Source organism: Dermacentor silvarum, chromosome 3 (genome assembly GCF_013339745.2).
Source record: "Dermacentor silvarum isolate Dsil-2018 chromosome 3, BIME_Dsil_1.4, whole genome shotgun sequence".
Classification (NCBI taxonomy): domain Eukaryota; kingdom Metazoa; phylum Arthropoda; class Arachnida; order Ixodida; family Ixodidae; genus Dermacentor; species Dermacentor silvarum.
The window spans coordinates 227,508,679-227,520,769 of NC_051156.1; the positions used below are offsets into that span (position 1 = coordinate 227,508,679).

Sequence of the window (12,091 nt, forward strand, 5' to 3'; positions counted from 1 at the left end):
GCTCCATATGCCGAAGGACTAGCATCGCTGAAGACATGCACCGTTATGCGCACGTCTCCGTCCTTCAGCAGACCACCAAAGTACCGCGGCATAGCAATTAGACTAGTATAATGGAGGTCGCTTGTCCACATCGTCCAGTCTCTGAGCAAATAATCGGGCAGGTTTTCGTGTTACAGATATTTTTCCATCCACAGATTTTGCATGAACAATCTGAAAATGAATGTAAAGGGTGGTATCAGGCCAAATGGATCACGCACAAGGCTAAAGGTGGTTGAGCGCGGGCAAACACGAGGACAATAGAAGGCACATTGGACGGACATGCGCCCTCTGAGTCCAATGTGCCATCTCTTGTCCTCGTGTATCCTTGCACTCAACCACCTTTAATCAAGATGTACCGACAGGACCACATCGCCACCCTTGTCATGCACATGGGAAGCGAAACTTGATATGATTTTACTTGACTTGACGAACTTGACTGATTGATATGATATATGATTTTGTCATAGACGACGAATCGGAACAGCGTCAATACTCAGCGAAGAGGGGCTTGGAACGAGAGTGCAGGCTTGTTCGAAAACGAAGCCTGGCGGCGTCGATACGCAGCGGAAAGACAGCAGAGGAAAACCGGAACGCGGATGCAAACAAGCATATACTCGGATTGTGCAGGACGAAGTCTATGCGATAGGCTCGCTGTCGGACATGTCATCAGCGCTGGAGCACCACAAGTTTACATTGAACAAGGAATTTTGCAGTGTAAATGTGTCCAACTTTGTCGTTCGCCCTGTACTTGCAAATGGTCGCTAAAGAAGAGCAGCGTTCTTCGCAAACACAAAGCAAAGCTTGGTGTGTGGCATACGTACAACTTTTGGTTTGCTGAAATAAAAAAGAAAACGTCCAGGTCGAAACCTTTCGCAATTTCCTTAAAACGCGATGAGAGAATCTATGAACGTATAGCACATTTGTTTCGCTAAACAGTTTTTCTCCTTGTCCATTTTCAAGTGTCGTTCAAAGGAGTGGATTATTATTTTAAAAAGTTTCTCACATGTAGAAGGCAGCAGAAACGCAGGATAACCTGCATCCGTGAGTCGACGAAGCTCATCCAGAAAGCTGCCATGATACCAGTGGGCACGTGACTCCGCGAGAGAGGAAGTAATTAAAAACGATGTCATTCTTTACAACTTTGGAATGGTCCTAGCCAAGGAATAATGTAATATATATTTCTTTTACGTTGGAGCAAAATACCAGCACACGTGTTGGTAGAACAAACAAATTCAAGAACTGTAAAGAATTTTCCTTGGGCAACTCACAACCGAAATTCACACGAAAAGCTATTTCTTTAAGTACCCCAATTACGTGAAGTGGTGACAACCGGGGCACAATCGTTGTTACGCAAAACCAAATAATCATCGATGTAGCAAAAAGAGTAACAAGCGCGCTTACATCACACCACACGTAACTATCTTGAGGATCAGCGTCGTCACCTCAATGATGCAGATTATTCTGCAAAATCATTTGGGCTGGTTGATTCATGGACCTTATGAAAGAAGAAACAAAAAAAAAGAAAAATGACCCTAATCCTTGACTTGGGTGTTTGCTAGTAGCGTTAATGCAGCTCCACTAACAAGAAGCCTGGCGAAGTGCGAAGCAGTGATGCGCCAGCGTCGTCGCTCGATGCGCGCTTGCAGCTCGGCGTAAATGGCCCAAAGGAAGTCCCGGAGCACGCCAACTGCTGATAAAGCCCTGTTCCTTCTGTCTTGCCACACGGCGCGCACAGATCGGGTGCTGGAGTAGCGCTGGAGTGAGGAGGAATCGAGCACTTGTGGGGTGGTGGCGCTCTCTCTTGAGCTGCGCTGGTACCAGACTGGCGTTTGGGAAACGATTCTCACGAGTTTCTGCTAATTAATGCGCTTAATGCTTGATTATTCCTATCTTTTATATTATTCTGAATCATGTTAGTTTATTGTGAACCAGTTTTGATCAAATCTGCACTTGTTTTGACCCTGTTTTTGCGCGTGACCACGACGACATGAGATCACATTACACGCCGACAGCCCGCGCCCCTAAAGTGTTTCGCACTTAAAATTATACTCAAGAGATATATATCCTGTGCTTACGCTGGCCTCGGCGATTGAGAGACCTAAAAAAAATAACATTCCATCATTTCTGCGATAATTGCCTTGCCATTTTAGGAAAATTGTGAGAGCTAACAAAAAAAGAAGAAAGAAAGAAAGGGAAAGGCTTGCGCTGCGATCGAGAGGAAGCCAGCCATCCACACAAGAGCCAATGTGAAATATCGCGACCCTTCCGTGCCTTGTGGCGTCGTTGCTGCCTTTCTTGTGGGAAAACCTACACTGGGCAGACTGGCAGCTTTGTCCGTGAGAGGATATACGTCAGCTCAACTATAGATTAAAGGTAACGGCTACCTCACATTTGTCAGTGCATTGCTCTGCGTGTAGTAACGTGTGTTTACGTTATATACCAACAATTATCACCAAGCACAGAGTTCAGAGAGCGAACTTGCTGAACCTCTTCACATAAAAAGCAACCTGATAATTGCGTATCTGAACCGTTAATCTCTTTACTTGATCGTGAGACGCATCTACTTGGTGGATAATTATTCTATGATGCCTCTTAACAGCATGCGCGCTGATGTGTCATATGTGCCTCCTTTCGTGTAGCCGTCGTTTCTCACGCTGATGTTAGGTAAAGACACAATATTACTTCATTTGTTTCCGTTTAATATCGCTACTGCTTTAGGAGGGAAAATACAGCCGATATTTATGCAACAAGTACTTACGGAAAATTACAAAATCTTATGGTTTTACAAAAATACTGGACTATAGGGATCGAGAAGTTAAAAGCAGCGCTTATTTTGCTAAAAAATGTAAAGGGAAGTGGCTGCATGGTGAAGCACGTTAGACTTATTTGCAATGAGAGCACGCTTTCCTGCTTCTGAAATTAACAGCCGAAAAATATTATTTTCTGTTACCAGCTATCCAATCGTTTTGCGTATAGTCCGCTGCTTCAGCTTGCGTCTCCAATGACCGCCGACCTACCGCTAATGCACACTCTTTCTACAGCACTGCGAGACACATGTTGCAAAGTTGCGATGGATTGTTGCGCCGCACGTACCGACATGCGCTGCTCCGTGCATATCCGGAGGTTCAAGCCGAGCCTGCATCCACGTGCGCCGGCCCGCTCTAGCAGCCACACGTCGAGTGCGGGGAAGCGCGAGGCGCTGATCAGCGAAGGAAATGTGGCGCCACGTGCCGACAGGCGCGCGCGATATTTTCTTTTATTCTTGTCGGCACGGCGGTCATCACTTGCCTCCTGCGGCCGATTCTTCTCACCGCAAGAAGGCAACGTGTCGAGCGTGCAGCTGCAGAGCGAGCAAGGGCTGCGCGAAGCATGCCCTCCCTCACACCCCGGCGGTCCTGTTCTCTCTCCCTTTGCTGTGACGCTTCCCGCGTTCGCCGCTCGCTTCTGCCGCACCACTTTTTCTGTTCACGTTACGTACATGGTGCCTTACGGCTGCCGCTCTCTCTGTCGCACGCAAAAAAAAAAAAAAAGGGGGGGGGGGGGGGAGCTGCTGTCCAACAAGGCGTGTCATAGCCTTTGAAGAAAGCCGCAGTTCTGCATCGCAGAGCGTGGGGCATTGAATACATTTATGGGGCAGCTGTTCCTAGGTGTTGTTGGTGACGGCGTCGATCGGCACTGTGTGGGTCACGAAACGAGAGTGACCTACTACGTCACTTAAAGAAATGAATATTGCGAAGTCCGTCCCCTGTCGGCTTTGAGTAGGTAAGAACGGTTTTGAAATAGATTCTTTCGGCTACCGCAATGTAGCATTAGGCCAACAGTCTAGTCAAAGTTCATTGCGAAACAATTAAATGTCTCTCTGTGCGCTCCCTTAAAACCCGGCCCACATGGAGAGAACTTTCACGGCGAACTTCGTCCGGCCCGCACCGGCACGGCGGAACGTCAACGTGCCGCCGCCGTGCTGCACCCACATGCGGCGAAAAACAGGCGGTCGCGGCCGCCACGATTTCAGTGTTGCTAGAAACAGCGTGATTCAATTCCCATTAAAATGCAGCGAAAAAATAGTTTTGTATCTGCAACTGAACCATTATTCTGCAACTGAACCATATTGGTCGCGCCTGGACGGCTGTGATCAGTCGATGATCAGACGGATGGACCGACGGTCGGACGCCGCCGCTGTGCCATCACGTGATTGCTGAGAGAGTGTACGGCAGAGAGGCCACAGCTGGCACCGTTGCAGGGCACGGACGGACGGACGGACGGTCGGACGCCGCGAGTATGAGCCATTAAAGGCTTTCGACTTAAAAAGACATGGCATAGTCAGTCGAATGGCCACAGGTTTTCGCCGAACACACTTTCGAATTTACAAAGTATCCTTCAATTGTTTCGCAAGAAAATAGCATCATGTGGGTCGGACTTAAGGCTGTCGTGCGCTAAAAGGGTTGTCCATTCTATAACCATGAATTTCGTAATCTTACAACCCGAGCAGGTTTCTGCTGGTAAGCCACCTGTTCTATAAATCAAATAGGGGAAACGACCTCACAAGGCTCTGCCTCCATAACATTCAACGACTTCTGTCACGCTCAACCTCATCGTATGAGGTTTAGGTGCATTCAGGAGACTTCACATCAACTTTCGGCGGCCGCCAGCAACCTCACCTCGAGTTTATCTCAACCTCATTATTGCGGTTACAGCTGGGTCTTCAAGCTCGACATTGTTTCGCGAGCTTGAGGTCGGGTACAGCGAATTAAATATGCTTCATTAAAACGCTTGTTCAGTAAGATGTTTCACCTGTTAAACAAGATGTTTCAAGGCGTCTAACAGCTTAGTTAAATGGCAACTATCTGTATACATATTCCTAAGGACGTAAACATTAAGTTCAGTAGAAAGTCTACTAAACACCTTCTTTATTCGTTCACAAGGACCAGATATGCACATAAGCAGCTGAGGAACAGGTTGACCTTAAAATCCCTTCGTCACTGGGGAGCTGATCTCACTCAACTTCGAATTCACAAGAATTCGAGGTCACAGTTATTGACTGCACTCACCCAAAATCTAGCAGTAGCCAACCTCATTTCAATGACACTTCACTAAGTTGAAGTAAAATCGAGCACTCATGAGCTCGAAACCTCTGAGAAGCCAGCTTCATCCGTGCAGCTGGATTCTTCAGTCGTCTTTTGAGAACCTTTTGCAGACATTCCAGTGCAGTCCACTTTCCGGACCACGCGCTCGAGTGGTTGCCTCCCAGATTAGTCATCTCCCAGTCATGCGACCACGGCGGCTTGGCAGGACCATGTGTCCGGTCCCCAGCAGCCCATGCTATCAGCGACGAGCCCTGGAAAAAAGCCCCTGGGAATGATCTTCCCTAGCCCCTTCCACTCCGTGAAGATGGTCGTACAGCGAAGGTGTGAACGGCGCTACTTGCGAGGTATGGGAGGCGTCGGCGTCCACGGGCGACGGCGTTCCTAACGCGTTCCTCACGCTTTTCTACGACATTCCCAGACAAGAGTCCTTGACTAAAGCTCTGCATGTACAACCAACGCTAACGCAAACTGCTCTCACGCCCCACTCCTCCGTTGACCTTTTATTGCGATAGCAATTATATGGACACTCAAAAGCAGATTTCTGCCGTCGGCGTCGCCGTCGCCGTGAGGTTCCGTATGACGTCAATGGAGATGAAATCGTCGCCGCGCGCCGCCGAACGCTGTATGTGCGAGTGAAAGGGCGCGAGGGACGCGCTCTTTCACGGGGAGTGAACGCACGGCAGAGAACAAACGCGCGTTCTGCGCCGTGCTTCCTTAAGGGCTGCAGAAGTAGGCGTCTCTTTCCTCCTTTACAATCACCATACATGTATAGCAAACGCGCCTTCTTCCGAAGCGCGAAAGGCCGTGGGGGAGGGGGGAAGGAAGGGAGGCGACGTTTAGCTGCGGCACCAAGTGCCTATTTATATCAGAGGCTCCGGCAACAGTCACCAACGCCGCACGCATTTTGAGCGAACGCGGGCAAAACGCCGACGGCGTCGACAACAGTTCTGCGCGTTGCCGGTGCTGCTGCATGTCCAAGTTTATACAGCTGATAAAGCTAATATCATTACTCCGTATAGATCTCTACAAATTTGCTATCGCAATTGATGCTTCGCCTTTCAGGTGAAACTGCGACTTTTTTTTCGCACACCGCCATTGGTTGGCGCGCCTCACACCCCCCTCCAACTCGAGTATTGGACGGCGAGACTTACGTCAAACCCCCTCCCCGTTCTGCTTTTCATCTGCTCACAGCATTTTCACAGGGTTGAGCTTTTCTTTTCCTCTCCCGCTAGGTCACGTGGGTTTTAGCAAACGGACGACGGCGGCATAAACAGCTTCGCTGTAAAACAAGCTTGTTGACAATCCTCTTGGTGCCTGTCAGACAGACAACGAACTTCGAGATAGTCACGCAACGGTCGCAAGGGAGCCGTTCAGCCGTCGGCAGGTCATCATTCCTCGCCCAGCGTAAAGAAGACCACTCTTCGATGAATCCGACGCTTACTTTTACAGCGGACCTCGCATTTCCGTGAGTGGTCCTTCTAAACATGCGGCTGGCCAACATATGGTCTCAAGGTACCGACTTAGAAACAAAAATTCTGACACCACAAAAGGCGAATTGGACAATTGACAAGTTTTACTCACTGCCGAAATGATTGTGCCAGATTCCTGTTCTAGTGGGTTCCAAAAGATAAGAATGAATGCTGAATGCGTCCGTTATAGGCTGTACGCCTGAAGGAGGGAGGCCACTATGGTAAATGCTATGGCGAAGTAACATGTGTGTTGATAAATTACTGGGTTTCTTGAAAATTCCCAATAAGTGCGCCAAGGCATTACATGGGGGCAAGGTTTCAAACGGTACAGCAACTTTTAAAGTATATGCGATATAATTACAGGAGACAAACGTTTATTGCAACTGTTCGACATTGCATGTCATTTATGTTGATTGTAATTCATTGCGTATAACCTCGACCATGGCATTACCTAAACTAGCGATACATTTAGGCTGTAGACTTAAACACCAAGTACGATTCTTTGTTTAATTATTAAAATTGTTTGTAGAAAATGTGCATTTTTTATGCGCGCTGTGCCGCTATTTGGCGGGATCAGGGACCTCTGTGATCGAGGCACTCATTGCCTTTTGTCCCTGCATTATATTGAGGTTTTATATAGTTGCAAGCAAAAAACGTGGATGAATGCGAAAGCATTGCGACCAGCGCGCGATGCCTATGCTCTTTCAGTCGTGCTCTTCCCACCAAAGGTCGTGGGTTCAAGTGCCTTAACTATACCTTAATTAACTGTGCCTCAATTAACTTCGCGGGGAATCATACACGCAAAATTGCCTCGACTGGCCGCTCGAGGCACTTTGCGTCTATTCGCGGGCTTCGTTCACGCTCGGAAAAACACTTTTATGTAGCACGTATTGAGCAAGAGAAAGCTGTATCGGGAGTTTGTTGCTCTACAATTTTGTCATTCACACACTTCATCTAATTATAACATTTGAGAAGTTGATAAATAATTCTCCAAACGACGACAAGCAACATTACCTTGGTTCTGTTCAGCTACGTTGCATTTGCATATTTTTAAATCTTGGAGCACGATAGTTGGGACAGCCTGTATATATATGCGTGTGCGTGTGTGTGTGCGTGCGTGCGTGCGTGCGTGCGTGCGTGCGTGCGTGCGTGCGTGCGCATAATAGAGAAAGAGAGATAGAGCGGATGAACAATATCAGCATATACGCCAAACAGAATGTTTAGATTGTCTGAATTGAAATCTCGCAGTCGTGAAAGAGCGACATTCGCGGATAAGAAAAGGAAGAGAAAAAATGCCCGTCGCTGGTCGTCACGCGTCTGGGACGACGTGCTGGTTGCCCCAGTCGTAGAGGGTCCTGCCGATGGCGTTTACTGTGAGCAGGACCATGCCGACGAGAACCATCTTCAGCACTATGCCCAGCACCAACTGCGCAGAACAAAGCAGGGACACGTTTGTTACAATAACATTCACGTGACTCCATTGAGCAAAGTACTGCGATGCTTGCCATGCCTCACGGCTTTTCCTTCGGCGCACGCGGTGTGAAATCGGGACTGCTGCTGCTTTTACCGCTGCGAGGTGGTCGACAGCTGCACTCGAGTGACCTTGCTACGATAGCCTGCTTTGCCCGGAGCGTCCTTTTCGTGCGCATTCACTCAGGCCCGATCGACCGCTGCGAGCTTTGCTACTGCTGTGCGTGCGTCGTGTTCTGCGACAGCGCACCGGCGAGATCGATAGTGTACATGGATAGCGGACTATAGAGCAGCGCACAGTAAGCAACACTGTCCCGTCCTTCTTCTGCGTTCTTTACTGCGCGTTGCAGCTATATCATGGGTGAGACCCGCCATGGTGGCGTATAGTGGATTTGGTGTTGCGCTGCAAAGCCCGAGGATGCGGGATCAAATCCCAATCACGGCGGCCGCATTTCAGCGGGAGTGAAATGCAAAAACACCCGTTTACCGTGCATTGGGTGCACATTAAGGAACCCCAGGTGGTCAAAATTAACCCAGAGTCCCCCACTACGGCGTTCCTCATAATCACATCGTGGTTTTAGCACGTAAAATCCAAGATTGTAACTTAATTTTATCATAGGTGAGATTTGTAGCAGTATAAGGCATATGCATGTGCTCTGGGAAACCGCTGTCGTGCGCTAATCACGAGCTGGTAGCAATGCCAGCAGCGTCACTGCATACAGCTACACCCCAAGTTTCACATCGCGCATGAAACTCTCTTCAGATTCACCTCCGTTTAAAGGGACCGACAACCGCCCTGAACGCGCCATCAAATTTTGGCAGAAAATAAACGAACATAATTTATAGTGACACATTCGAACATGCTGTTCGTGGTTTTAATAGGTGTTATAATTTTTATTCGGCACATGATGTCGCGGAAAGCGGTACGTCTCGACGGCGAAACATTGGTACTAGCGTCCACTACCCGATGTGTAGATTACTAAGCCGGTAGTGCGGCCAAACGTATTCTTTAAAAATGCATTCTCTATACGTTTTGCTCTATGCGTATGACGTATCTGAGGAAAGTTACAAGCGCCGCCTTCGCGAGTGGAACGGCGTCCCCGACTACGTGGCGGCGCACATTGCGCTATCTTTCGCAGTTTTGATCACGCATGCCAGACAAAATGCTTCGCTCTCAGGTCTCCGAAATGAACATCACGCACGAGCTACGGCATCACGTGTAAAAGCGTCGTTCCGCATAGCGTGGCTAAAACGTGTCACTACTTGTGTTGGAAAGGGAACCATAATAGATCGTAGCTATTATTGCAGAAATAATTCAACCGTACAGAAAGCATCAACTTCAGCTTGGTAAGCAGAATAAAAAAAAATCACAGCATATCCACGAAGTGAATGATGATGAGTGGGGCGAAGCACCGGGGGATCATTCGGGTAAACCACAGCTACGGACGAGAGATAAAGAGAGCGCGCGTCGGGAACGAGAGAGAAAATTACACCATCTTCCCGTAGGGGAACCCTGAGTAGTATGCGAAGCAGCCATGGGGTCGACTCAAGGTAGTTTTATCAGCTGTATAAACTTGGACATGCAGCAGCACCAGCAACGCGCAGAACTGTTGTCGACGCCGTCGGCGTTTTGCCCGCGTTCGCACCGAACGCGCGCAAAGTGGAACCGGAACCGGAAGCGGAACCGGAACGCCATCTAGTGAACACTTCATAAAACTACAGGTGGCTACATACTACATCGGAGGAAGGACAGACCCACGCCCTAAGGAGCTTCGCCCCTAAAAAAACCAAAGCCCCTTCCTTAATCAAATATGGTTGAACGCGAAGTTTTCGCCCATGCAAACTGAATCAAAGTCAAAAGCCAACGACCACGCAACGAACCCAAGAAATGCTGAGCGACCCGATGCGATGCATATGCGATTTGATTGCTTGTTTAGGATTGTGTTATTTGAACGTTGAAGTTGAATGGAGACACATTTCGTTGAGTTGCATATCCTTTATTTTAAATGATGCAGCCGTTGATTACACGCGCACGCTCACACTTTCACGGACGACTCTACGCTTGCACAGTATTGCCTTGTGATCACTGTGGTAGACGGTCAGAGGCTCTGCCGTTGCCGATACACGGGGTCGGCCTTACAGGCACGATCGCGCTCGCGCTTATGTTAGTGTACGGCAGCGTCTTCTGCCATGCGCTGCACCCAAGGCTATACCCATGGTGACGGCCGGGAATGCATAGCGTGACGCGCGTAATGCAATGCAGATATATGCAGTTCATCTGGGTAGCGTGGCGTTGGAGTTCCCATTGTTCTTATCAGTACAACTGCGAATGTAAACTGTAGTGCTCTACGATTGTACGCGCAGATGCGCAGATAGTTCCAGTGTGTAAGTTGGCTTTCCTGCAGTGCGTTTTCGGCGCTCACGGACGAGTCAGTGAGACATAAAAAGCTTCGCTTTAATAATTTGTCACGGCTAGGGATGTGCTTGTCATTTTCTTCACACTAATGCCGGCGTACAATCGCTATCGCGCTCACGTATATTGCCACGTGTACTTGTTTATCTTTCACCGGTGACAGCTCTTCACCGGTTCACAAATGTTAACCGTTATCGCACGGCGCAGGACGCGGCTGATATTGTACTACAGTGATATTGTACTACGTGACAATATCACTGTTTTCAGCATGTATATAACTGAATAAAAACGACCGCGACCACAGATCCAAACAGTCTCATAAAATATGTTTGACAGCGTTAAATGCGTTACCGTTCCAGGATTGATCCTCTGAGCGCTAAGCTTTCAGGTTGCAATAAAAAATAAATGGTTAGCATAAAAGATTGGTTGTCGGTCCCTCTAAGGGGCGAATGAACGCATGGGAATACGTAGCAAATTATTTGCGGATGTCCTACCGGAAACATTCGGGAATAGTAATTATATATATATATATATATATATATATATATATATATTAGCAGCCAGCAAATGCTCACCAAGAAAATAAGAAACATTTGAAGGCAATTCATATATAGCGTGTCTCGTTCACAGAAAAAAAAAGAAATGCAGCAAAATCCAGTACGTTCATGTATTTCCGCGTTGTCTCTTTCTCTCTCTCTCTCCTTTTTTTTTTTTTTTTTTTTTTTTTTTTTTTTTTTTTTTTTAGGCGCTTGCATACGTGCTTTCAGCAGTGGGCTTGATAAGCGCGTTCATTCCCCCCGCCGAAGAGCTCTGTCGTTTGGGGGCTGGCAGCACGTTCATTTTTCAGCCGCATGCACGCGATATATTGCACTTATTTGGAATTATTCGAAACCCTTGGCCGTCAAACCATGATCACGCATAAACATTGCGCAGCAACGCCACGACACGTTTTATTTTTCTGTTTCGTCAGTGTATCCCTCGTCCATCTCACACACACACAAGAAGTCCCCATATGTTTCGTCAGAACTGGGAAATCCCTTATGCGATAGAAACTCGGCGGGCACAGAGCTCTGATCATCGTGGCCTAGAGGCGAGGCATGGATCTTACCAACACATAGTCCGAGATCCCATTGGCTGAGTACAGCGCTACATCGCGTTTCCGTAGCGACAAACCGACATTTCAGCGTATGGACTCATCAACAGTTTGTACGTACGAGTCGGACAAAGGGCACGCGTCCGATATCGTGCATGACCACCATGGGGATGGAGATGGGCATGATGACATTGCTGGACGCACCCACAACCACCGGAATGGCGTAGTACATCGGGTACATGTTCTTGCTCTCGGCCTGCGAAGCGAAGCAGTTGGGCATGCAGCGAAGTTTGCAGGCGGAACTCTGTGCTGAGAAGTCTCGATTTTCTAGTCACGCACCCGCCACTCGGCGGGACAGAAGGCAAGAAACAAATCGCACGGGAAGAATTCTTACAAAATATGGCCCCGGGTGTAACTGTAACAAACGCTTGTAACTTCATTGAAAACGCGCAGTGTGCGTCGTTTTAACTGCATGGGGACGCTATCTCTTAAGCTGCGAAACTGCGGGGCAAACAAGGAGCGA

General features: G+C 48.2%; 1 protein-coding gene across 3 annotated transcripts in view; it reads right to left on the reverse strand.

Moving 5' to 3' along the window:
• The window catches only part of LOC119446833 (uncharacterized), a 70,274-nt gene extending 66,993 nt beyond the window's left edge, over window positions 1–3,281 (reverse strand). For 2 of the 3 annotated variants that reach the window (XM_049664452.1, XM_037711396.2), the window contains exon 1: window positions 3,133–3,250. In XM_049664452.1, coding sequence (XP_049520409.1) covers window positions 3,133–3,181 — 49 coding nt within the window. In that variant the 5' untranslated portion in view covers window positions 3,182–3,250. Of the gene's footprint in view, window positions 1–3,132 lie in introns of all 3 variants that reach the window. The other variant, XM_037711397.2, reaches the window with a different exon arrangement.
• Between the last annotated feature and the right edge of the window lie 8,810 nt (window positions 3,282–12,091).